Consider the following 27,748-nt stretch of genomic DNA (forward strand, 5'->3'; position numbering starts at 1 on the left):
ATATTGTCTGCTTATACTATATCACATGAATCACCCAATGGAAATCTCCATTGATGTAGCCACTCTTATCAATGTCCGGAAGGGTTAATATTTTCCAGTATGGCCCAGGTTTGCATTGCACAGGCTTCCATAATGTTATTTACCAATACTTCAAGCTAATATTGTCTGATGATCGTACAGATTATAGCCACATTTTTTGATAAGCGTAATTGGTGGCTTTGATTCTGCGTAGTACGTTGTTATCCAGAATTAATTGTTATCAATAATATTCGTATTTGCCTATCTTTACCATTTTTTTTTGCATAGTCTTACCCATTGAGATACTTTCTAGTGTGGTGTGTAAAGAAATATAATGCAAGTTCACCTTTCTCTATGAGGTAGCCTATATCTGTTGCTATTAAGAACAAGGTATCAACGGATATCAAGTCGACGGAACAGTGGTTTCAAATTTTCAATATTTTCAGATATCACAGTTTGAAAACACCAATGGATAAAGGTCAACTAGCATCACTCCTCAGTACATCGTAAAGCATTACCAGGTCTCTCTATGTAGCCCCCCTTTCAACTAGTGCGCGAGGTCTATGTTTTAAGACAAAGTAGGGTCATTTTTCAAACCTTCTGTTGAAAGTTAAGACTTTTTCTAGGTGTTAAAAATTGTTTTTTTCATCTGGAGAAATAAAATGCACAGTGCGGTTACCTATTGAATGGATAGTGCATTGAAAATATAGCCCTTCTGTTCACCAAGACTAATTATTCCAATGGTACATTTACTCTGTAGTACATCCCTTTAGCCTTGTGCCAAATTTCATATCATGATCATTTGATGAAAAAAGATGAGCTTGTTAAAAAACCAATGGCATTACTTTTTGAAAGACCCTCGTGCTTGTCTTGACCATTGTCTCGATTTGAATAACAATTTACAGACGTGTTTTGCTTATGTCTCCGGGGCCGTCACCTGTGACGTACACTGTATTACCGACAATTCATGTAGCTGAACATGTGTACAGTAAACGGTGAACGAGCTTACAGCTGTGATGTGCTATGTGAAATTTGCACGGGTTGAGGGCAGTCGACGATTTTCTGTCTCAAAATTCAGGTGTATGGCTATTTTCTACACTTGAGAATAAAAAAAGTAGCAGTGTTTTGAAGTTTGTTGATGTCTTAAACAAACTGACAATTTTCTTGTAAAATATTTTGGCAAGATGTTCTGTTCGGCTTTCTGAGCCGCGGTGCAATTACCCAGAACTACGCCAGGGGCTGCAATTCTACCACTTTTAATCATTTTCTTTCGTTTGAAGGATTTTACGAGATCATTGTTTTATCGCCTAAATATCGGTATCTCGATGACGCAGGTAATTGCTTTCTCAAAGAACTGACAGCAAATAGAATGTTAACATTATGGGGGGGGGGGGTGGGATGTCCAAGCTATGGCATGCTTAGAACTGCATTCTTGTCACTGGAGCGACACCTAGCAGTGGCAGGTAGCATTTTTAGTATTTTTCTGAAAGATGTATACCAAAAGAATTATTGGAGGGTTGGTAGGTAATTGAAACTTTACACCTTATTGATATCTTAAGATTATTGTTTTACTCCTAGTCTTAAGCCGTTTCTTTTTACAGGTCAGCATGAGATATTCAAACTATTTTGTTCTCTTTCAGGTTGCGCTTAAATCGCATGCGACTATACTAGCTACAAGCTGCGGTGACCACTGAAACAGATAAAGAAATGGCAGGCACGAAGATGTCACTTTTTCTCCTCTTTCTGTTGGCGATTTCCCCACATCAGGCTGATTTATCTTGTCCTGCCCTTTGTGAGATCAAGCGTACGGGGTATTGTTATGCACGTGAGGTGATAGATATAAATAATTTTTTCCATGGCTATGGCATCTCCAAGTTGCCTTGCGCAATTTGCAACACGACCGGAGAAACCGATGAGAATCAGCTCGGGTGTCTGCCAGCCACTCTCAGGAGGCTCCAAGTGGCAGGGCACTCCGACAGCAGCGGGAGGCTGAAGCCTCTGCCTGGTCTCCCCCGGCTCCACACGCTGCTCCTGGGGCCTGGCCACATCCTGACGGCTGAATGCGAAACGTTTTCGCCTGTGCCAAACCTCCTTGGGCTGTCCATGAGCAACAACGCCATCAAAGTCATTGGAAACTGGTTTGGTGCAATCAGTAAGCTGCAAAAGCTCGAGCTCTCTCGAAATGAAATCAAAGAAATCAAGAGGAACGCTCTGCGGCCACTGACAGGGCTGTGCGTTCTAAGGCTGAACTACAACCGACTTGTTGCTGTGGAAGAGTGGTACTTCACAAGATTAAACAACCTTGAGTATCTGCACCTGAACTACAACAACATCTCGTATATAGCCAGGGATTTCTTAGATCAGCTCCCAAGGCTACATACGCTCTCTCTTAAACACAACAAGCTGGCTTCCACCCCCGGGCAGATAATCAGCGCCATGTCCGGAATCAAGAAGAGACTCTTCATAGAGGAGAATCCTTTCCGCTGTACCTGTGCCCTGGAGGGTTTGAAGTCGGTAGGAGCAGGGGCATTGCAGCCCTATGTCTACAGCAAGTTGCGGTGCAGCTACCCGCCTAGCCTCTCAGGAAGAAAGATCGCCGACGTGGAGAGGATGCCATGTCCGCCACCTACAGCCAGGGTGTCGCGTCAGGGCGACGGAGCCACTCTCGTCTGTGAGGTCTTCTGGGAGGAGAAGCAGCCAGAGATCAAGTGGTTGGATCCAAGGGGGAGGGTTGTTGGAGACAGAGGATCACTCGACCAATGTGGCGGCGCTGTAACCACACACTTGGAGCTCGAGGTTCCCACCACCCAGTCTCCTGAAGGAGGAATGGCGTATTCAACCGACGACTCCGGCCTACCCTACATCGGCAAGTCCACCTCCACCCTCCGCCTGAGTCAGCATGCATGCCGGTGCTGGACGCAGGGCAGTTTCCGGTGTGTCGTGCAGTCTACACCAGGCATCACTACTGTGGATCTACCTCTGACCAAGTCAAGTGAGATAAGCGAAGGAGAACAGAGGCAAGACAACATCATGATGACAACCGTCTTCAGCGGCACAACACCCGTCCAACAAAACGTAAAGGTTACGGAAAGGATCATCAAACCAAAGGACAAGAACAGTCTGCCGGATGGTATCAATCCAGCAAGTGATGACAAACCGCGATGGAATGCCGTGATTACCGCTGCCTACATCACAGCACCTGTCCAGAAGAACACGAGGATCACGGCAAGGATGAGCGAACCCACCGACAAGAACACCAAGCAGGGCGGCACCACTCCAGCTGATGATGATGACCCACTGTGGAAAACCGTGATGATGATCGTTACCTTCATCGCGAGCGCAGGCCTGGTCCTGTTCTCTCTGTACAAGGCATCGGGCGCTTGTTACAGGCGCTACAAGAGGAGGCAAAATCAGCATCAGTACTTGCAGGGCAACGCTGCAGGCGCTCTCGGAGGCATACCGCTGCAAAACATCCAGTCACCGCCCGCTGCACCCACGACTGGGAACCCTGTACCTCCACAGCATGCGTATGAAGATGACACTCCCATTACTCCGTATGCCGAAACGACGCGTTTGGACAATCCCGTGTATGGCGCAGACGTGACCGACCCGAAAGGTGCCACATCGACCGCAAACCCTCGTCCCCTACCCACGGCCGCAGGGCGAACCAACCCCAACGCCTCATCAAGACCACGGCGCGTGGGGAAGGCCCCAGATCCACCTCCACGGTTTGACAGGTCAGCCAACACCAGCGACTCTACCTACTACCCTCCAGCCACTGGGGCGACTCGTACAGAGAAGAGAAGTACCCGCCGCACCTTCAAAAACTCCAACGTCTCATCCAAACCACAAGATTCGGGACTGTCGTCCAGGCCACAGCACAGAGCTGCAGCGGGGCCACAAGGCTCGGAGACAGACGGAGAAGAGGAAAGCGATGGTCCCAACATCTACCTTGACCTCAACGGCGCAACAGGCACCTCTGGTTCAGAAACGACTCAACCAAAGAAGATCCCGGGTCCACTTAAATGGACCCATACGTACGTCAACTCCAACGTCTCATCGAAACCGCAAGGTTCAGGACTGTCGTCCAGGCCACGCTGCGGAGCCACAACGGACCCACAAGGCTCGGGGACGGACGAAGAAGAGGAGGTCGATGGTCCCAACATCTACCTTGACCTCAATGGCGTGTCCGGTTCGGAAACGACTCAACCAAAGAAGATCCCGGGTCCACTTCCGCGGACCAAGAGGCATGCCAACTCCAGCAAACGTCTCATCGCAACCAAAAGTCTCAGAGACGACTCGGAGAAGATCCCGGATCCGCTTCCACGGATCCACACGTATGTCAACTCCAACGTCTCATCACTACCTCGAGGCATGGAGACGACTCAAGCAGAGAGGATCCCGGATCCACTCCCACTGACCAAGAGGCGTGCCAACTCCAGCAAACGTCTCATTGCAACCAAAAGGTTCACAGACGACTTGGAAAAGATCCCGGATCCGCTTCCACGGATCCACACGTATGTCAACTCCAACGTCTCATCACAACCTCGAGGCATGGAGACGACTCAAGCAGAGAAGATCCCGGATCCACTCCCACGGACCAAGAGGCGTGCCAACTCCAGCAAACGTCTCATCACAGCCAAAAGTCTCAGAGACGACTCGGAGAAGATCCCGGATCCGCTTCCACGGATCCACACGTATGTCAACTCCAACGTCTCATCACTACCTCGAGGCATGGACATGATCCAAACAGAAGAGATCCCGGATCCGCTTCCCCGGACCCACACGTACAAAAATGTACGCCAGCTCTAGTGTCTCGCCACAACCATTAGACAACTCATTGAAAAAAAAAAGAGATCCCGGTGTGACAGCGATCTCGCCCCCCCCCCGTGATCTCGCCCCCCCCCCCGGGGGCGAAATCACTAGCGATCTCGCCCTCCCCGGCTAGTGATCTCGCCCCCCTACCTCGCCCCCCTTTAGCGATTTCGCCCCCCCCCCAAAAAAAAAACGGGTTTACAAGACATTTTAGAAGTTGATTGGTATAAATCACAAAATGCAGTTTCAGAATGATATAAGTACACGAGTTTGATACATAACTCCATTCATAGTATCAATATCAACGTAATTACATGGTAATAAGATAGTTGAACTTGTTTCAGACAAGGAGGGTTGGGTCCCTTGTATTCCCATTATTGCATATACCTGAGTCTTGACATAAGATGTATTTCATTGTATTCACCTGTCCTCAAGCAACCTATATATCTCCAATATGAAGTCTCTACCATGAAGTGACCACAAAAGAACTATGTAATGTCTTTATTGATTATGCAAATATTAGGTATTAATTAGAATAACGCACATTTTGGTATATGCACCTGGCCAAGGGATATCTTCACCTCCAACATGACTGTTTTTTCTAGTATTTAGGAACTGATGCATTTACCCGTGTTTCTTAAGTCTGGTACTTTACCAGTGTTTGTGTAGCATTTAGCAACAGCTATATCAACTTGCGCGTAGATAGTGTTTATAATGAGAAACTATTATTCACGTGTGTTTTTGTTAGTGCTTTGGAAATGTTTCCAGCACAAGAAAGAAAACACTGTGACAAATTGAAAACATATAGCTGACGTATTCCGTACCATAGACGGTGTTGATTTATACGTTCGCAGTAGCACTGTTTTTATGCCACCTCAGCTGAAAAAATGTCTTTTTCATTTCAATGTCATGTTTGCACCGAACAATATAGAATCGACTTTCGAGGTATGACATCTTACGGTACGGTAAAAAGGTGCCATATAGGTACCAGGTAACACACCATATACGTTACTCCCCAGGTGCAGTATAGCACCAGGTAGCGCACCTGTAATATGTAGTATGTAGTAACCAGCTGCTCTTGGGGGGGGGGGCGAAAACGCTAAAGGGGGGCGAAAACGCTTGTGATCTCGCCCCCGGGGGGGGGGGGCGGAACGAAATCCCTGGGGGGGGCGAAATCCCTTTCACACCGGACCCCTTCCACTGGTCCACATGTACATCAACTCTAACGTTTCATCACAACCACAGGGCATGGAGACAATTCAAATGGAAGAGATCCCGGATCCACTGCCACTCTCAAGAAATTCCACTCTTTATGGTCTACAACAAAGATGAGAGAGCTAACCTTGCACGGAACAGGACTATGATTATGGACAATGATTCTGATTTGACGTATTGGACTGTATATAGTATTATATTACTTAATATAAATGTTGTCTGTATGTTCCTATGTGATGGTTGGAAAGATGTGCTAATACATGTGAGAAGAGCTATTCTGGAAAATAAACAGTGATATTATTGTTAAGCATCTTGAAAATAAGAGCAAAATAACAAATTGATGAATTGTATGTCAGGAATTCAATGATGATTCTGTGGTAAAAAAAGAGCAATAATTGTTAGGCGAGCCTATCTGAAATTTAACATTATGTATTTGCTTCCAATTATAGTGTTACATGTACATTCAACGTTCTGTGAAAGTTGTAATTTCTGTGAATATATGAATGAACGTTGTTTAATTGTTGAAACATCTACTGTGAACATATTTTGTTTGCTCTCCTTCAGGTTTTCTAAAAACAGCAGTTTATGATTATATAAAAGTTTGCTCTATACAATGTCATGTACATTGTCAGTATCACTGGTCAGTAAAATTGATTGAATCGTTTGAATTGTGGCTCCTAGTTTTATTTGATTGGTGACTTCTTGTTAATTCCTTAAGTTTACAACCCTGAGCATCACTTACTATAGATTTTATCTCACTGGACAGTGGTATGTTGACATTGTTACTGTTCTAAATTGAATTTGTGTTACCTTTATAATGAGAATATAATGCAAAATGTAAAAGTATATGATACGTGAATGAAAAGACAACAAAACACAAAAAGCGTAAAAAGATTGATGAAATTCATTGAGCGGTCACAGATGACACCGCAGATGTAAAGCAGCTTTAGTGACATACACGCTTAAAGAACCTCTGACAAAGGTCAAGGTTGATTTCGGGCCCCCAGGTGTGCAGCAGAACTTCCATTTTTTTAATCCTTTCCCTTAATAATGCTGTGGTCTTAATTCTTTTTTAAATGGCAGATAGCTTGTGATATAAGGAAGAAGTGGTTTAGGTTTTTTCCTAGCATCTTACTTTGGAACTGCAGGGATGTATGCTTTTATTGTTTCATTATTATATTATATTTTTTGTTGTGAGCCCTTAAAGCCCATTGAGGTTAAGCTATACGATTTATTAAGGTTTTAATTCATTCATCAAAATGATAAAAGATCACTCGGCAAGAAAGCAATGTCGATTCTTTGAACAGTTTTATTTTAAAATCTAATTTAGGTTGAATTAGCTATTTACAAGACTAGCCTTGAAAATTTCATTTCAAGACATACCACACAACGAATTCAATAGTAAGTGGTTATATATTGACTGTCCAAGTCTCATAGTTCTGTGCCTATAGTTGGTAATATTGGTATTCTAGGCAGGCTTTTATAATCAGCTCATGTTGATTTCATTGTATGGATAACATCCTCTGGGCACACCAAAACTGATGCAAACGCGCACAAATAAGTTAAGCCCAAAAAGTTACCTTCATTATAAAATCTAAGTTATAAGAAAACTTTTCTTTGACTTTACAAGACTTTGCTCATTAGTATACGTTTTCCAATATCTTTTTGCAATCTATGATATGAAGATTTGATCGTTTAAAAGGTTCTTTGAATGTATGATTTATAGGCTATAGAAATTTGGGGATACAATACGATATTTGAGTCATCTGAAGATAGCAGCACATTCCCTAGCTATACATTCAGTGAAGAGCTGGCTGTTGAATTTTACCCACAGTTCCACGGTGCTAGTGTTGACCTTGGTGGTGACCTTGACATGGAGGAGACAGAGGCCCTGCTGCAGGAGGGTTCCGCTGGCTATGGCCTCATTACCTAAACAAACAAACAAACATGGATACAGCTGTACTGTATCATATACCTTGTAATATGCTTCAAGACCTACCACATCAGGTTTGTACTGAATAAGTTACAAGATGCATATCCGCACAGATTTAATTTATACACTCACACTGGAAAGGATCTTATCAATAAGTGTATTGTAAACTTCCTGTGACTTTGCTATCTTCTTGTGTCTTTGGAACTTCTCTGCTTGTGACGCTTTGTATTGCCGTAAGTGGCTGGGCATATCCCTCTGTCCATTCACTGTTTGGTAATCGTTGTCTTGCTTGCATTGCTTGTGAAGTTGTGTACGAAGAGAGTGTTCTTTGCTTGCAAAGAGTTGCCTCTGTGAATTTTGGGGATTAGTGTGTATCTGTGCTTGTACAGAAGCATCTAATTGCACTGCTTCTAGTGAATTGGTTTTATTTTACCAAGGAGGTTAAAGATTTAACCTCCTTGATTTTACTCAAGTTTTGAATGGTAGTTTACTTTAAATGTATGTTTAAGTTGGTGGACTTGTTTGGCAGGCGGGTTCATAACCCGGCGTTTCTCGGCGTGACGTTGTCACCCTGCCTTGGAGGCAAGTTTTCACCCTTTTCCACGAAATATTCTGTTTCGGTAATTTTTTTTCGAAAGATGAGTCTCCGGGTTGAGTCTCAAGTTTTGAAGTCGCTTTACTCCTAAAACAAAAGGGGGCTCTTTGACATGCTCAAAAATCTCCATTTAATGTCAAATGCAAGGTATGTCCCTACACAGAGCTTCGAGTCGAGTGCACTAGTTAGGAAATTGGTGTCAAGTACTTTTCCAATTATAGCACACCCTTTTAGTATATTCAATAGTAATGGTTGATCAAAATAATCTTACCTATGATATCTACAGGATGGATCCCAAGACTGCCTCGTAACATGTCCATGATGACTGCTACTTTAGTGACATTTCAGGGACGTTTAATATGTACACGGGGCCAAATACAACGGCCATACATAGTCATCAAGATGACTGTTCCAAAAACTGTCTAACCCTGAGTTTTGACAGAGAAGACACTTATAATGTACATTATTTACAGAGTGAGCCTGTAAAACTGTACATTATAAGTGTCTTCTCTGTCATGACAGTGAAAGAGTAGCTCTTCAGGGAGATCAACTGTTTCGATATTACTTTCACTTTCACTTGTTCAATCCAACGGTAAAATATCACTCTTCAACAAAATATTGTCGATGTTTCAGATTTTATTTACCTATTTTCAAGGCTAGCCAAACTGCATATCATAACAGATTTTGAGACTTACATCTTACAATGAGTTATCGGTACATCTTTAGTGGTTATTTGGTGACTTACCCAATCTGGGACAGTACAGGAAACTCAGCTTAATCACAAGGTAGTACTGGTGCACCCTTATACATCCTCCCGTTTCATTTGGAGCCGTCTTCGACGACGTAATTACAAACATAATCAATAGTGGCACAAAACTTACAAAACTTTAGAACAAATCGGAATGATTTACGTGTTATTGCGGGTTATAAAATCGACGCTCATCAACTACTGTAACAATACAAGAATACTATCGTTACTTAATATACATGGACAAGTTGCAACTTTTTTCAATGAAACATTTTGCGTTCTCAGATCTAAAAGATTCACAGTTTGTTCATATCTTTAAGTCCAACGTCAGGTCATGACTTTTCTCTTCTGTTCCTTTTCGTGTTTTTTCTCTCGATCCTCTCGACTCGTCCCCAGGCCTGTCTTCATACTGCACACAGGTCCCGAACTTGCGATGATCCTTCCGATAGCATGTTCCGGGGCCCTGTCGGATGTACCGCCGGTGTTGAACACTTTTGCGCTGTAGAAGTCCTGGTTGAAGTTCATTTGCGAGCCGTTTTCCGGAAGAAGCAGGTGACGTTACACGGTTGGGGTCCCAAAGTGACGTGAAGTCCTACCATCCTCACAGTGTCTGTATGGGGAAGAAGGACGAAAACACACAACGCAACATGTACAGTCCGACCGCCTTAACCAAGAAGATTAAAATACTTGCTCTAACTTACGTTTCACTTCGTTTCCTAACTTCAGATGACCAAGCGCATATCTCGCTTCATGTTCCTGGTGGTCTCTACTAACTTAAACCAGCATACACAAGCTTATCTTATATCACATTTCGCAAGACAACCAACCAGTTCATCTATCTAACTACGGTGAAATCGTTCCCATCTGAATAAAATTCAGTCCCCGAAGTCTGGGTTTCCAAGAGAACGAATTACCGACCCCCACCAACTCACTTCTGAAACCTTGAACTGGCTGGAAATCTGAATGATTCATGTTGTAGTTATTATGTTCAAATCTCGTCTTAATGGTCTTATCCGCTAGATGCGGGGTGTAGGAATCCGTTTGCACGCTGCCGAAGTGATTTCAAAGCCATAGTCGGACTTGCTTCTATTTTTATTTGCCAGTTTCTATGCCTATCGATTGGTACACTGCTGGGGCAGGTATAGCTTCTGTCGGTCCGTGCGGCGGAATATCAGTATTGTCAACCGGGAAATTTACGATCGGATCTGTGGCTACATTTACTGGTGCTACAGATTCGGCCACGAATAAGACTTGTATTTCCTGATCTTCAATATCTTTGTTACTGTCTTTATGGTTACCTTCAGTATCATTTATCTTGTCTACAGAGAGTTCATTAGTCGGTGGGTCATGCCTACCTCTACGGTTAACTTCCAGATGGGCAAACGTGCACCGGGTTAACATGTCACGGTGTAAGGTTCTTGTAGGGTTATCTCCCCTTCAGGCGTAACCTCATATACAGGAATATCATCATTTGGCTGAATTTCAATGACGTGTACGGAGCGCAAGATCAACAGGTAGTCGTGCAGGTCGGCTAAACATTAGGAAATACGGAGAGTACCCTGTAGTGCTATGCACGATGTTATTGTTCGAGTGGACTAACTCAGGTAGATATTCTGTCCATCTCCTTTTGTTAGGAGGTCAAAGTTCCTAACATATTTGAAAAATTCTATTAAATATTGCCATTACCGATTCCAGTCGGGATGATAAGGAGTTATTGTTCTAGATTGTACATCTCGCTGATGGTAGCTGACTGAAAGTTAGGGCTCTGATTTGAATGTAGCTTTCTAGGAAACCGTATGGCATGATGAAATGTCTCCACAATGCCTTGGCAGTCATGATCATTGTTTGGTATTTGGCAGCAACTGTTTCACTAAAGTTAGTGAAGTGATCCGTTATCTATAAGTTGTTCTCATGACCACTACTGTTCACTTTTTCAACTTTCAACCTTCTGAGTGATACTGGGAAAACTATATGTGGCGCTATTTCTGCAAAGGTTCCCGTCTGGACATGAAAGGTTTAAGTTTCCAGTACTGAATATAGCTTGCAGAATATCGGGAGCAATTTTTAAGATATTTTTTCTATGTTGATTTCTGTAATGAACAACCCCTCACAGTCACAGTTTGCTTGTTAGGTACTATTTCTATCATGGTGACATGAATCCCATTTAGAAAAGTTGCATTGTGCCTTTAGCATGACATGAATAAAACTGATACATATGCTGCCAGGGCAAGCCAAGCTAGGGTGACATTTGCTGTGCATTACGTGACATGTGACCTCTGTGATCAATCCAAACCCTCAGTTGCCCGATCTTCACAATCATCAAATCTTTTTCTTTCTTCAAACCCTTCCAATGTTGTTCCTGTCCCCATACATCCTCCCCACCTGAATCCATAGCTTCATCCTCACAAGCCTTGTTACCGTCATACAGGAGGTCATCCGACAACCGGTAAGCCTTGGCCCTCATTGTTCTTATAAAGTCTCTGACCCCTTCAGCACTGAACCTGTTACTACTAAGCCAAACAATTTCTACAGATGTACTAGCCTTCAGCCATGCAGCTATGGTGGGGAGGGTTTTGTCAGTGATGATATTTCCCGGAATGTATACATGGGTCAGGATGGGAAGGTTGATAAGAGCTTCTATCATTTCTACAACATCTGACAGTCTGTTAAAACCAAGGTCCACCTTCCTCAGGTTTTTACACGAACTAAGGAATATCGACAGACCAGGCCCTGCTATATAGTCAATATCGTTGTGACTGATATTTATCTCCTCCAAGTTGGGGAGGGAAGGTAGAACATATCCCATCTCAGACAACTTGTTACAACTAAGGTTCACCTTCTTCAACTTCTGACATAAACCGAAAACTTCAGCAAGACCGAGCATTGCGTCATCATTGATAACATTGTGACTAAGATCTATCTCCTCCAAGTAGGGAAGGAAAGGTAATAGGTTTAGGCGACAACACAGCTTGTTATGACTGAGGTTCAGTTTATTCAGGTTCTGACATGAACGAAGGCCTTCGGCAAGACCAGGCGTTGTCATACAACTAATGACATTGTGACTGAGATTTATCTCTTCCAAGCTGGGAAGGGGAAGTATAAAATCTCCTATGGTATTAAGCAACTTATTACAACTAAGGTTCAACCTCTTCAGGTTCCGACACGCACCAAGACATTTAGCAAGACCAGGCGCTGCATTATCACAAAAACTGTTGTGACTGAGATCTATTTCTTCCAAGTTGGGGAGGGGAGGTAAGAAGTTTATAGATAACTTGTTGTAACTAAGGTCCACTTTCTTAAGGTTCTGACACGAGCCAAAGAATTTCGCAAGACCAGGCACTGTTTCATCAGTAATTGCATTATGACTGAGATCTATCTCCTCCAAGAAGGGTAGTGGAGGTAAGAAATCTTCCCTGATAGAAAAATTGTTGTAACTAAGGTCCACTTTCTTCAGGTTCTGACACGAGCCAAAGAATTTCGCAAGACCAGGCACTGCTTCATCAGTAATTGCATTATGACTGAGATCTATCTCCTCCAAGCAGGGGAGGGGAGGTAAGAAATCTTTTCTAACAGATGGTTTCTTCCAACTAACCGTCATCCTCTTTAAGTTTTGGCATGCAGCAAGACCTTTGACAAGATCAGGAACTGTGGCATCACTAATTTCATCGTAGCTGGGATCTATCTCCTCCGAGCTGGGAAGCTGAAGAAGGAAGACTCCATCACCAGGACAACTATTTATTACTTCATTCATGTTCCGAGTTGAATCTGGATATTTTGCAAGATCACGCCCTTCCTCCCCACCAACGTGGTCGTGTCTGAGGTCTGATTTTGGTTTTTCTCTTACACTCTTCGTTAACGATGTACTATTGCCGCGTACAGCTAAAGTGTTGAGTGACGGAGTGAACAGAAGATATGGGACAATTTCAGAGAAAGCTGTAGTATCAATTTCTGTCTTTTGAATACTGAGCACGCGCAGTGAAGGACAGTACAGAAGACACCTCTGTATGTCATCAACTAGTAAGCCTCTGTCACATCTTGTGAAGTACAAGATTTGATGCATCAGATCTATTTGTTCCATCTGGACATCAGCATTGCCGTACTTTGTTTGGAAAAGCGGTATGTAACTTAAACAGCGCATTTCATCGGGGGGACTGATGTTTATGGCAACTCCGTGTTTGCCGATTGGATACAGTTTGACTAGGTTCTTACATGTCATTATGTTTGGAAGCGTTATCTCCGTTATTGATGGTGTCTTTGACATGAAAAGTGTCAGGCTGTGGAGTCCATGGAAGGAGATTTCTGGGAGGGGACGCAAATCTAGTGCTTTCTCTGGAAACAAGACTTCTACCACAGGTGCCAATACATCTAATTGTTTTGATTCCACAGCTGTAGTTACAACATGTAATAAATTATTGAATTCCCCAGGTTCCTTATCTGATTGAAGGAGTGAACTAACAAACTGAATTAGCTGCTTTTTGTGACACTGTGATTGGCCCAGCAGATGGGCAACACAGTAACAACTGAGAGGAAGACTAGTAACAACTGAGAGCAAATTTCTGACTTGGTTCTCATGATCAGCGGTAGTTTTAAGGATTTGCGATATCCACTTTGCAATGAGGAATTGTCGTATGCTGTCGTGAACAAACCGGAAAGAACCACTGCAGTCAGGTGCAGAGAATGTTGGTTGTAACAACCCAAGACTAGACTGTTGAATATCAGCCCACTCCAGCTGGCTTTGACCTACAAGATACTGATGGTTGTTTGCCTCATTGGTATACGCTATCTTTCCCAATACTAGGCTTTGACTTTCATAGATAGTCTCGAAATCGGTATACATGCCTTTCTTATGGCAAACCTGCTTTGTACATACTTTTGTAACAAATTCTACAAAAGTTGATAATGTACCAGGAAAGCTTTGATACTGTTTCCAGTATTCACACAAGTAAGGGTGGAAAAACCTGTCCCTGATGAGATGCTTTACAAGTAAGCTACTTGGCCAGCTCTGCTGGATAGCCCTCGTTGTGTCTTTATCAGTCTTGAAGAAGTCTTTGACACAGTTATCCCAGGCCAAAGCGTCTTCACCAGTTGGACACATTGACTGGCCGATAGTGCTGCTGTCTGCTAGTGAAATAAAGTAAGAGAGAATTTTAAGTTTTCGATCACTTACATAAATTCCCATCATTCTAAAACATCGGCTTCATTTGAGTAAGATGTAACAAAAACTACATGCAAAAGAGAAATATGTTGGTGTGCATGGAATTCGTTCCACCTGAAGAATGTCTTTGTCCAACGGAAATCTGTTGGATCACAGTGAAAGAAAGATCAATAGAACAGATAATTGTTCCATTTACCGAAATTCGGAGATGCCCCATCGTCCTCAGAAATGTCTCCTCCCTCCATGTTGCTGAGGGTAACACCAGGCTCAGATGACGATAAGTCTCTGTCAGTGTCACCTGATAAGCTGTCATCAGCTTTATAATGCCCTATTAGTGAAGTAACCAAAAAGATGAAGCGATTTCAAGAAACCAAGAGTTCCGAAACCTCATAACTTGATGAGCTCATGATATATTTGGAGCTTTTGTGAAGTTCTCATTTTATCATGTCTCATTTTCTATGGAAATAAAGTTGTAAATGTCATGGTACGTGATGGCCTTCTCTACCCAAATAACAAATCCATGGAATACGTGAAATGTGCCTCCTTAAGCAGAATTTCATTTTAACATGTCAACTAAGGACACAAATGGCGTCCACATTTACATAATCCATGCATGGTGATTTTCACCTTTATAAAATTGAGATCATTTACCACCAAGTCTTTAATGCGATTTTATAATCATAAGAATTATGTGAATTAGCCCCATTTGCACACAAAAACTGAGGATTCATGAAGTTTCCTCATTTATTATGCAAATTAAGGCCAATTTTGAATTTTGCAGTTTTTCACGTTAAAAGCTCTTTCCCACCAGAAAAATGAAACTAAAGTAACTAAAATTAGGTAAAATTAGGCAAACGATATCAAACAAATTGTCACCGACTACTTTCACGTCACTATCTAATGCACAGTATATTTGTTATTTTAGCATTGAATTAGAATTCTTTGGAGGTCATCAACTACTTACCGTATGCTGTACTTGAAAGTGAAGCTGCTTTACGTACTGCACCACCAGAGTCTTCATCTGAGGCAATATACCAATTTGAAGGCATGTACCAGCAAAAGTGAACATGTATGTGCCCTTGTACCAGAGAGTATTGAAAAATGAGCACTGACACACTACGCGACACACTCAGTGTGTTAATAGCCACAGCGTAAAAACAGTGTTTTCAAACCCTCTACTGAATGTAACTGTCAAAGAATACACAGCATGTCGTCTCACCATCATCCGTATCTCCATCTGAACTTGACCCGTCACCTTTAGCTTCTTGACCTTTCCACCCTGACCCCCATGACCCATCGTCGGCATCGTTCTGGAACAGCGCACCGGTCTCTACGTCATCTACGAATAAAATTTTGAAATAACTGAAATCGCAAAGACGATGGTCTCAGATACACATCAAATCATCTACTAAATAGAGTAGGCCTCATGACCTAGAAGGAGCAATCAATCGGCAAATAATTAGCATATACCAACTGCACATGTTACCTGCTATCTGGTGCAGGCCAGCTGCTCTCAGTCCCACCAACACAGCGTCCACTGTTGCTCCCCACAGTTCCCTCTGTACCCACTCCCACAGACACCAGTGGGGATGGTGGCTGGGGTGATATGTGCTGCTGATCCTCTCCACGTCTGCACTGGTGAATCCCAGCTGTAAGGCCAGCCATGTCCAGTAGGGACCCAGTCTGTCGGCTAACACCATCAGCCGGTAGTAGCAGTCTGGAAAAAAGAGAAAAGGTTTGACCAATTATAAAATTGTATCCTATTTGTGTGCTGTGACGATGCAACAGTTTCCTCGCCGTCAGCAACTGCAAATCTGTTTAGTTAGCATGGTGGCATACTTTATCACAACTTGTACACCCAGCTAGGCATCGTTGAAATTTAAAAAACACCAATTAGTCAATAGAAATGCATATAAAACAAGCATATGCTTGACATGTGTAGACAATGTCCATATGAAAAAATGGAATCAATGCCATATCGGAATCACTATGTGATTGTGAAACACTGGATGTACTTACGATAACAGAAGGGGTCGTCCTGTTGAAGATCCTGATGTATCAGATTTGTTTGTTCTATCCGGACACCAGTGCCCATTTCTGTCTTTATCTGGACGCTGTTTTCAGTCGTTGACTGGTCCATTTTATGGTGATGATCTTCTCTTCTCGCATGGAAATGTGGTTCTGCCTTGACAAGGAGGTGCATCCCTTCAATGTCGAATGGCGGTGGTCTATTTACTAGTTCCGTTTTAAAGTGAAAAGGCTGCTGTGATTTCAATGGTGAAGTTGTTTCTGTGTCCTCTATTTCCATTGGGTAGCTGCACGATGGAAGGTTTTGGGTTGGTTCAGTCTTAATTGAAGACTGTTTGAAGACATCTGGAAATCCGGATATACTTATTCCCACCTGGCTTTTCCCTACAGGACCTTTTGGTTCATCTAATGTAAAGTAAATGCAAGGGTTATAATTTGAATACATAACAGGCATTCACAGATTTGGGAGAAACATTTCTTGAAAATATTACTGTTCATTTGACTGATACGTTGTGTCACACAGTCACAGAAAATTAAGATTACCTTCATCAGAGAGACTGCCGTCTTGACATCCTCCATCCACTCCCAGTAGTGTGACGTGTACGTACAGATCATCGCCTTCTTCTGCCCTCATGTCGTCTGTGATCAGTTCCCGGGTCAGAGTTTCGGACAAACGTCCGTCTCTGTAGCCGTTTAGAAACGTGTCGTAGCATGAAGTATCTTCAAATTCGAGGTGACAAAGCAAACAGCCACGTGTTAACCTCTTTAAACAGGCGGAAAAAGCCTTAAAACACTTAACAACTCTCGTGTAGGTTGAAAGGTCTCTAAAGGCGGCTTCTGTAAATAACGTCTCGGACACTGTTCTAACATGCCGATCAGCTCTGCTTTTGAGTAGTAGTTTCGCGCTTATTCCAAGTCGCGGTCCTTCCGAATAGCTATCTGATTTGTCTAATCCAAGAAGGACATTTGCATGTTCTTGGAACGCGGTAAGTGCGCTTTCGAACTCATCTGGATTCCTCACATTCCCTGGGTGAAATATGTTCTCACTTCGCTTCAGCATGGTTGAGTAGACATTACATTCATCTGTTGAATCATCCGAGTCAGGATCACCTGCTTTGAGTTCAGGAACCAGAACGTCTGTCTTGTCGTGTCCCCCAACATGTTCTGTAACCAAATAATTACAGGAAATCATTCATCATAAGTAAAACCCACTGTTTGTAGTAAATTGCTACAGTCATCTATCCGTTTTAGCTTGTATCCACTTCCACAAAAACAAGAAAGCAGTAATTGGGCATTAAGCATGAAACGGGTGAACACTGGCTTGGTATTTATTGGTGATTTATCAATCTTACCCTCATCGGAAAAACTTTCTTCTTGACGTCCTCCATTCACTCCCAGCAGTGTGATGTGTACGTACAGACTCTCCCATCCTTTCGCTCTCATGTCGTCTGTGATCAGTTCCTGGGTCAGGGTTTCGGACACACGTCCGTCTCTGTAGCCGCTTAGAAACGTGTCGTAGCATGAAGCATCTTCAAATTCGAGGTAACAGAGTACACATCCGCGCGCGACCTCTTTAAGCCTGGCACTGAATTTTTCAAAACAGATCGCAAAGTGGTGATAAGTTTCAGTTTTTTCTAGAATTTCGTCTGTAAAAATTTCGTCCTGGACCCTGGCTATCTCCTCAATAGCTTTATTTCTGATGGTCACCTTTGCCATGACCATTTCGTGGTTTTGAGCGTCCGAAATTAGTGATGTATATGCTTTAGCATGCAGGTCAAACGCGTTTACAGCCTGTTCAAATTTCGTTACATCTGCGAGAACCTCTTTGTGGAAAATCGTTTTACATTTGTCAACGAGCTTGTAAAAGATTTCCACCCGGGTATCGGCTGAAACGAGTTCTTCAGTTTCGTGAGGTTCATCTACAGGATCAGGTTTGGTCCTCGGCTTCTTCGAACTTTTTGAAATAATCTGATCTGGATCTTCTCCCTTTCTTTTTGCTTCACTTCCTGTTGAAAATAAGTATAGTTTTGTGAAAGAAACATACAAGCAAAGTGTTAAAATGTTTTTTTTATGATGACATGGCATTAGGCCATTAATTTCATTAACACTAAGGGAAACTATGCATTTGGTGTAAGCAATATCTGCAATGAAACATCTCAACGCCAACAGCAGACAAGATATATTGAGTGATTACTGCGATATTGCTATGAATGTGGCACTTGATTTTTAATTAATGATGTCTATAACTAAAACCTAACCTTGCAAACTTTCTGCAGTCATCCTGTGGCCAATGTTACAGAGTGCCTGCTTCAGAACCTGAAGAGTAGCTTTACTTCCCTTATCGGCTAGCCATTTCTGAAGCACCTCTCTGCACCTGTGATCTTGGTTGTGTTGGTCGCGTGCAATTACTTTGATCGTATTGTGTTTGAAGTCCAGCTCCCGGGCCAGGTCGTTCCAATTGTCACTGACGGCTTTGACGACTTCCTCAACACATCTCTTGTCAACTGAAGCGTATATTCGTTCGAAAGCTCAATATGGGCTAAATTGATTATGAAGTAACCATGATTATACTACTATATAGTGATAGAAATCATAGCCTATCATTGCCCGGTGTAGAAACTGACGTTATGTTTTGTCGTTTCCTGTTGGCTTGATAGGGGAAGCACCTGCCAATTCCGTCAACAAAATAAGAAGCATTACTGCCAATTTGCATATAGGTACCATTGTAACCGCTGGTTCAATCTTTCTGCTAGTTAACGACGGCGTTTGCAATCGAAAAGATTTAGCCGACGGTCACAACGGAGGATGGCACCAAGGCTAGCTAATCTGGCAGTTTGTAAGATTTTTTTCTTACCTTCCATTGGCACTGCTACACCCTCTGAACCAGATCTTCTTCCCGGGGCCCTCGACTCTTCTGGCATGAACGTGGCCCCCATTTTTTAACCTTCGCCTTTTTCCGAATTTTTATTGACCTCCTCGCATCTGTAACAATCAACAATCCTTAGTAATATTATAGAGAACTAGAAAGGCCGACATTTGCTCTCGAGCTAATACAGCATATTTAATTCGGCACGGTAATAGTGGTTGCCCCTCGATCTGTGTATCGGAAAAAGGAACCGTCCAAAACACTTCTGTTCAAAAAGTGAACTTTTTCATACTCATTCTATCCAAAGTTAATTCTAAAAGTATACCCTACCGAGCAAGCATTGACTCTTCCAATACCATAGCTATGTAAAATAGACCAGTCCCAAAGCACTACTAAATCAAAATATGCACTTTTGCACAATCACCCCAGTAAAAAAACTGAATTAAAAAAATGTCCCCCTGTGCAAGAATGTACTCTTCTAGATTTCACATTTTGGTCTAGAAATACAGTGAAATCCCCAATAAATCATTCGGAAGTATAACATGTCAAAAGTATTTATAACGTCCTGTTGGCATATCTCCCAGTCACGTCTATAGCAAAGTTTGGTTAATTTGGTTGTAATACCCGGGCACAGAAGCCAAAAATGCATATCTTTAACGTGATAGTTCATCTGTGTTGGTAGAAGTGATTTCCAACACACACAAAAATTGGACTTACCCAAATGTATGTTTTTGTCTAGAAACAACCCAAAAGTGGTAATTGTATGCACATATATAAAATGCATTTCTGTACCGAATTCCAGTTCATTTGGGTCAAATACCTTGGCACAGGAGCCAACATGTGTATGGATGGCCCAAATTTGCCATTTTGGAGTGATTTAGTACTAAAAGTGATAATAAGGTCATTTGAGCATACTAGTGTGTCTAAAGGACTTTTTTTTTCTTCAAAATTTCAGGTCATTTGGTTGTAATACCAGGGCACGCCAAAAATTGCAAAAGTAAGCAAATTATGCAAGTAATGTATGGCAAAAGTGTAATTGTATTCCAATGGGCACATTTCAAGAAACGCCAATACCAAATATCAGGTCATTTGGTGGCAATAGCAGGGCAGAGGAGTAAAAATGTACATTTCAGGTGTAAACATGGCAAAAAAAACTTATATTGAATTATTTAAGATCACGTATTAAAAAAGAGCTGGGATATTGGTTCAATCTACACTTGTGCTAAATTTCAGATTATTTGGACTAGGAACGTCCTGGATGAATCCTTTGAAGATTTGTCAGGGGAGAAGAAACTGGACAAAAACAAAATATTTCACCCCCATTCCTACGGTATGGTGGAGTGAAATATAACAGTAACCAAATGATGTAAGTGTGATACTGAAATGTGTCTTAGGTCGAGAACAAAACTTTTCCACAATATATTTTATAACAAAGTGTACATGCATCATCCCCTGGTATACAAAAATATAACGCTACCTTAGAGTCCTACTTACCTTTCAATGTCTTGTCTATGATAAACAAGCTATTTGGTGCAATTTGAAGTCCTCACACGCAATAATGAATAAAACAAGACATTGACAAAAACTCCTTAAGAGCAAATGTCTGTAAGAATCAAACAACAGCGCTCAGGGTAAAAAAATCGATTTGGCTCATATTTTGCACAGTGATACTACTTGGCGCACAACCCCTCGAAATAGCTTTCTTTCCGGTCAAAACTCATTGTTGCCATGGCAACAGCCCAAACAAGTTTTGAGGCCATTTTCACAAATTTTTGCATGTCAGCAACATGGAAATTGGCCAAGTTTAGGACCCGATCACCGCCAAGTGTTTTAAAGCAACGAAAAATGGAAAAGTACATTGTTAGAATGATGTCTAGGCTTGTACAAAATAGGTGTGATGTTGATGTACATGTAGCTTTCAGTCCATGGCAAGCGTCAAAACAATATCATGTTTACAGGCATCAAAAAACGTATTTTTTGGCCCAACATTGAGGAGTAATAAGTCTCAAAGTGGTAAATATTTTTGCTTGAGATTTATAACAGGTATAGATGCATAAAATAGCTATTAGATGAATTCTTGCAAAGTTTGGGTTCTTATTTTGTTAGCGTGTGGTTGCTACCAGAAGTAGGTCGCTTTCTGTGATTTTGAAAATATGTGATTTTTTTGCTAACTTTGACGTACGACATCTGACAAACTAAGATGTTTCTGTGGTTCATATTTCTGTCAAATGTAGACCTTAATATTGTCTATCAACTGCATGCTTGCTAAAGTTTGTATGTATTTTCTAAGCCGTATGGCTGACCCTGAAAGTAGGTCATTTTTACACTTATCCCCAGATTAGGATTTTGGGCCGTCTTTGAGGTGATGAAAACACCAAAAGTGAATTCTATTTCTGACTCCACTTTTAATCAGATAAAGACCTTAGTATTGTCTGTTGAATGAATAGTTTTAAAGTGTGGGGTCTTGTTTCATTGCCGTGTAGTTGTCTCTGAAAGTAGGTCATTCTGACACCTGTCCCTAAAATTGGATTTTTGGCTGTCTTTGAGATGCAGATAAACAAATCCAAGAGATTTTTTCTGACTCTGCTTTTTAGTCAAAGACAAAGAAACTACCATTTAGCAACAGTTCAATTTTTATTCAACCACTATAATCATAATCCCAAATACAATGCGGTATTTGTCACTACATTTGTTGTATAAATACAGTAAATCGATCACAAGACTTAAGACCATGATATATATAAAGCGTATCCATATACACAAATCATGATACATGGAATAATGTAATGAATAATGTCTTTAAAATGTATGGTAAGCATAATGATCAGTCTGAATAATCTCTAAGTTTCTGTAATGAGGGGGCCGGGCCCTCACACTTCTACACCGGATGTTGACGCACCAAAATAACTGAAGAACCTACTACCTGAGCCCTATGTACAACATCGAGCAACTTGATACACCAGGTAAAAACATCAGCGCATGGTCGGTGATAGCCAAAAATTGGGACAAGTGTAAAGTATGACCTACTTTTATTTACAGCGACACAGCAATAAAATAAGAACCCACCCATTTGAACCATTCATTTGATAGACAACAATAAGGTGTATACCCAATAAAACGTAGAGTCAGAAAAAATCTCTTGGATGTTTTATCTGCATCTCAAAGACAGCCAAAAATCCATTTTTAGTGACAGGTGTCAGAATGACCTACTTTCAGAAACAATTACGTGTACACGGCAATGAAACAAGACCCCGGACTTTAAAACCATTCATTCAGCAGACAATGCTAAGGTCTTTATCTGATTAAAAGTGGAGTCAGAAATAGAATTTACTTTTGGTGTTTTCATCACCTCAAAGACGGCCCAAAATCCTAATCTGGGGATAAGTGTAAAAATGACCTACTTTCAGGGACAGCCATACGGCTTAGAAAATACATTTGACAGAAATATGAACCACAGAAACATCTTAGTTTGTCAGATGTCGTACGTCAAAGTTAGCAAAAAATCACATATTTTCAAAATCACGGAAAGTGACCTACTTCTATTCTGGTAGCAACCACACGCTAACAAAATAAGAACCCAAACTTTGCAAGAATTCATTTAATAGCTATTTTATGTATCTATACCTAAAAAATTATTGTTATAAATTTCAAGCAAAAATATTTACCACTTTGAGACTTATTGCTCCTCAATGTTGGGCAAAAAAATACGTTTTTTGATGCCTGTAAACATGGTATTGTTTTGACGCTGCCCTTGGACTGAAAGCTACATGTACATCAACATCACACCTATTTTGTACAAGCCTAGACACCATTCTAACAATACACTTTTCCAATTTTCGTTGCTTTAAAACATTTGGCGATGATCGGGTCCTAAACTTGGCCAATTTCCATGTTGCTGACATGCAAAAATTTGTGAAAATGGCCTCAAAACTTGTTTGGGCTGTTGCCATGGCAACAATGAGTTTTGACCGGAAAGAAAGCTATTTTGAGGGGTTGTGGGCCAAGTACTATCAAGTAAGTTTGATTCTTACAGACATTTGCTCTTAACAATCACCGATGTATGAGATCTTTGATTTCTTGCTTTGCATCTTGTATTGTATTGTATTGTATCATCGTTTATAAACATTGTGATCATTAAGTTCCAGAAAAATCTGAATTAAGCTTTTATTTGAAATTCACTGAAACAGAAAAATGATGAGTAATGGTTTTAGTAGTATCTGAACATAATAGAATTTTACCTGTCTGTTGTATGGTGTCATTTGGGGTATCTGCAGGTTTCTGTACACCAAGTCCTTTGTTGTCGACTCCTTGTTTAAGCTCATCTATTGTCAAAAACAGCACAAGGTTATTGAAATCATTTTTTCCTATCAAATTGAGGAATCTAAGATCCCCTCTCTCCTTGGACAGGGACTCGCCGATCAATAGCACAGCCTGTGTCTATAAGATCATCAGGATATATAAAGTATATTTGTATTCAGCAATGACATCTGGAACTCCATCTAATTCTTCAAGTGTTAAAGACATGTTTACATGCATGACGTCCGTTTGACGGTACTACTAAACTTCGTACATCAACCTGATAGGAAAAGAACATCAAGAACACTTAGGAGCCAAAAGCCACAAACCAGCCCCACAAACCACCTGCACCTAGAAAATGATCCCAACACCCCAGTGCCTGAGCCCTTAACCAAATGAGGTTTGGCACTGAGAAAAAGAAGAAGAAGACCCTCTATGCGAATTGCAGAGATTCGCACATGTGAAACTATTCCACGGTGATGGCATGCGCACAGGGGCAAATTTCGTCATTTGAACGGCGATGGTTAAGCTATACTGGTCACAATAAACGTTCGAACGCCTTTAACTGAACGTGCCATTTTGAAGACATACTTTTGACGGCGATAGTTGTCGATAACGTATAGTAAGACTCACTCTAATTCCTTTTACTCATTTCCGTGTTGGGATTTAAAGGAGTCCTATACTTCACAATAGAGTGTTAGTTTCCGATAGATGTCAATTTTAGGAAGTAAAACATACATGCTATTTCACATTATCATATACCCAGGCGCCGCGGACCAATCAGAAGGCCCCATTCCACGTTGGTTATGACGCCGTAACACATACATTCCGGCCAGGACAGTGTGTATCGCTCCTCTGATTGGTCAGAATGAATCGACACCGGCACCGGTGTCGATTTGCATTGAAAACGGCACCAGTGTCGATGCAAATCGATTCATTTTGACCAATCAGAAGTAGCGATACACACAAGGAAGTAAGGTATATGCAGGCATTGGCCAATCAAAAGGGGCGAAACATGCCAGAGCAGAGAGAACTAGAGTTCCACGAAACACATACCTTCACCAAACAATCAGGTTGTTCTGAAGAATGCCTTTATCAATGATTGTAAGGTTTTATTGATGTATTAAGGTGCCTAGAGGGAATGCGCATTTTTGGTCTTATTTTGTTGCATGGAAAAGTGATCAGTTCTCCAATTATACTGTTGACCTACATAAAGACATAAGTACCACCAAAATAGGGAGAAAAACACCCCCTCACATCAAAATGGACAAACCCCCTCCCATCAATCACTTCTGCCTGACCAAGATAGTGCACAAACAAAGAACTGGCACTTGCAAAATGAAAACTAATAAACAATGTGTCAACAAAAATAACATCCATGTTTGCTGACACAAATATGTCATCAACTACACAAGTCTGGGCCACAGATGTGGTTAGACACTGAGCACTGACTGTCCAAAAAGAAAAGAGGTCGCCTTCAGGATTTACACATTCTTCTAATTATCATGTAAATGAAGCCCCGATTTGCATACAATACATTTCAGGATTTTAATCATCACCCAAGGTATAAACATACCAAAAACTAGAGTTCCACGAAACTCATACCTTCACCAAACAATCAAGGCTTATTATGGAGAATGCCCTTATCAAAGATTTTAAGGTTTTATTCAACATGATTGTATTAGATACTAATACGGTGAAGGGGTGTTTTCCTCCTTATTTTGTTGATCCTTACTTGGCATGGAAAAGTGAAAGCGTGGTGGTTTGTGTTTTGAATGAAAATTTTTGAATAAGCTTTAATCACTTTGACCCTGGAAGTTAGTTGACAATGGGATGGACAAAAGAGAATTTCCAACCGCTATATATGCGCAGTTTCATGCAGCTGCTTACTTCTGGTAGGTACTTAATACATGAATGAGACCTAGAAAAACTCCAAATGAGCACTTCCTGGTGATAATGAGACTGGGAGAAAGATTAGTGGCCCTTCTCACCCGCAAACAAATAAACATTATGGCACGCAAAATAACAAAATCTAGCGCAAAGCTGTCATCAACTGCAGCCATCTGCCAAACAGCTGCCACCCAAAAGCTTAGAGTTATAAAAAAAATAGGTCAGCATCTGAGGTTAAATTGATATATTCCTATTCTAAACTAATTGCTTAAATGAAGCCCAGATTTTTAATCATGGATTATCCCAGGATTTTAATCATGACCTAACATATGTTCATACCAAAAATAATACAAATTAACCAACCCCTGCTACACTTATTCTCTTCAAAACATTACAACAATATCGCCCGCTGCAGTTCAATACAAGCCGCCGGCGGGCCCAAACTTACACTACTTACTCCCTGCCCAAACACGTATCCGCTAACCAAAAATCCTGAACCTGCCACTTGAGGATAACTTTAACGCCAACTTCGACACTCCGCTGCAGTACCGCAACTTGTCGCCAGGACGCCCATTATCGAACTTGACTCTCGTTTTCCAAACCCCTAAATAACTACCAAATATAATGCAAAACGATCCACAGATCTTGTCCGCAAATACACACACACAAACACTCTCACCCCGCTGCACTCACGACAGAAAGTCACAGAAGTACCATTTTCGTTCAAAACCTTGGTATACGCAACCGCTACTCAAATACCAAATATCGCGACATTACATCCACAGCTGCCAAAGTTATATGAGATTGACCTACATACTGGGACACACAAAAATTTTCGCACCAAAACATAACCTTCTTGGTGAAGGTAATAAGTACAGACTGCATGGGGGAATGGGGCTCCTTCTGTTAACATTGATAATGAGTTTTGTTGTTCTAAAAAGACAAAGACAATGTTTCGAATATTTTCTGTGGAAATTTTGGTTTCAAAATGCAATCTTTAATCTCCTTACAAATGTATGTACCAAAGACCAAATGCGAATCTTCAGAAATTCGGCAAAGGAATTCACACGTATAGTACCAAGGGATCTATGTGTCATACAGAAGTTTGCAAGTTTGGGTAGGCTATATGGTAATAACGTTAATGACCCGCCTGTTCCTCGGTGTACATGGTGTCATAACGCCTGGTCCTTTGCTATAATCACCTCATAAATCCACCTTGTTCGCTTCGCTCACTTGGTGTTTTTATTCGGTGGTTATAGCAAATGACCAGGCGTTATGACATAATATACACCGAGGAACAGGCGGGTCATTAACCCTTAATTCACCAACCTGCAATAGCTTGAAATCCTCCATCCCTGAGAGCTTTCATCAGCGTCACCATACAAGCCTTCCTGCCACGCCTGCTCTTCCACAGCTCCAAGGCCTTTAACGCCTGCTGCTCTGGGCTGCTGGTATGTTGCACTTGAATATTCATCAGGTCATCTGCTTTCAACCCCAGCTGCTGGATAGCAAATTTTCCCCATGAGGACCCAACGGCTTTGGCAACACGTGGAAAACAAGTGAGGATTGGATTGTCACCTGGACATGGACAAAAAAGTTTAAGCAAAAGCAGCATGAATAAAAAACAAACTGACTCATGATAAAAGATATATGTCTTCTGATGATTTAGCTATAATTCAAGGGACAGGAACATATAAAGCAAGACAAGCAAACAAACAAACATGCAAACTGGTAACAATATCTCCGTTTCTGTGGAGTACGGACAATAACAGATGTCCGTGTACTAATTATAAACTTACCAGTCTGGCCTTCTTTGACACTGAAAGATGTAACAGATTCATCTGATAAATCTTCCTCTCGAGACTTCTGTGTTTTCCGTCTCTTTGGTCTCTTCCTTTTCCTTTTGCTGTTCTTTCCTATAGCATGAGGAAAAGAACGATGAATAACCAGCCGTAACGTAGTGTACTTTCAATATTGGGAAGAGTAAAATCATAAAAGTGGTCTATGGAAAAGGCAAATGCTATAGAAAGAGTGGAAAAGACAATTACTAAAATCTTGCCCAAAAACATCATATACCAGGCCTTCCTACTGTGATATAGATCGTAGAATTCGGAAAAAAAGATAATAATTGGCCAGCAGAATAAGTCCAAAGCAAGGGCAACATTTCCCCCTCCAAAGCTTTACTCCTC

The 27,748-nt window shown here is 41.5% G+C and overlaps 1 protein-coding gene across 1 annotated transcript in view; it reads right to left on the reverse strand.

The window, feature by feature from the left end:
• Window positions 1-7,764: 7,764 nt before the first annotated feature.
• The window catches only part of LOC118411613 (AP-4 complex subunit epsilon-1-like), a 66,121-nt gene continuing 46,137 nt past the window's right edge, over window positions 7,765-27,748 (reverse strand). The window contains exon 22 of the mRNA XM_035814078.1: window positions 7,765-7,977. Within this exon, the coding sequence (XP_035669971.1) occupies window positions 7,811-7,977 (167 nt within the window). The 3' untranslated portion in view covers window positions 7,765-7,810. The remainder of the gene's footprint in view (window positions 7,978-27,748) is intronic.

This window comes from Branchiostoma floridae, chromosome 3, assembly GCF_000003815.2.
Source record: "Branchiostoma floridae strain S238N-H82 chromosome 3, Bfl_VNyyK, whole genome shotgun sequence".
In the NCBI taxonomy this organism is placed as follows: domain Eukaryota; kingdom Metazoa; phylum Chordata; class Leptocardii; order Amphioxiformes; family Branchiostomatidae; genus Branchiostoma; species Branchiostoma floridae.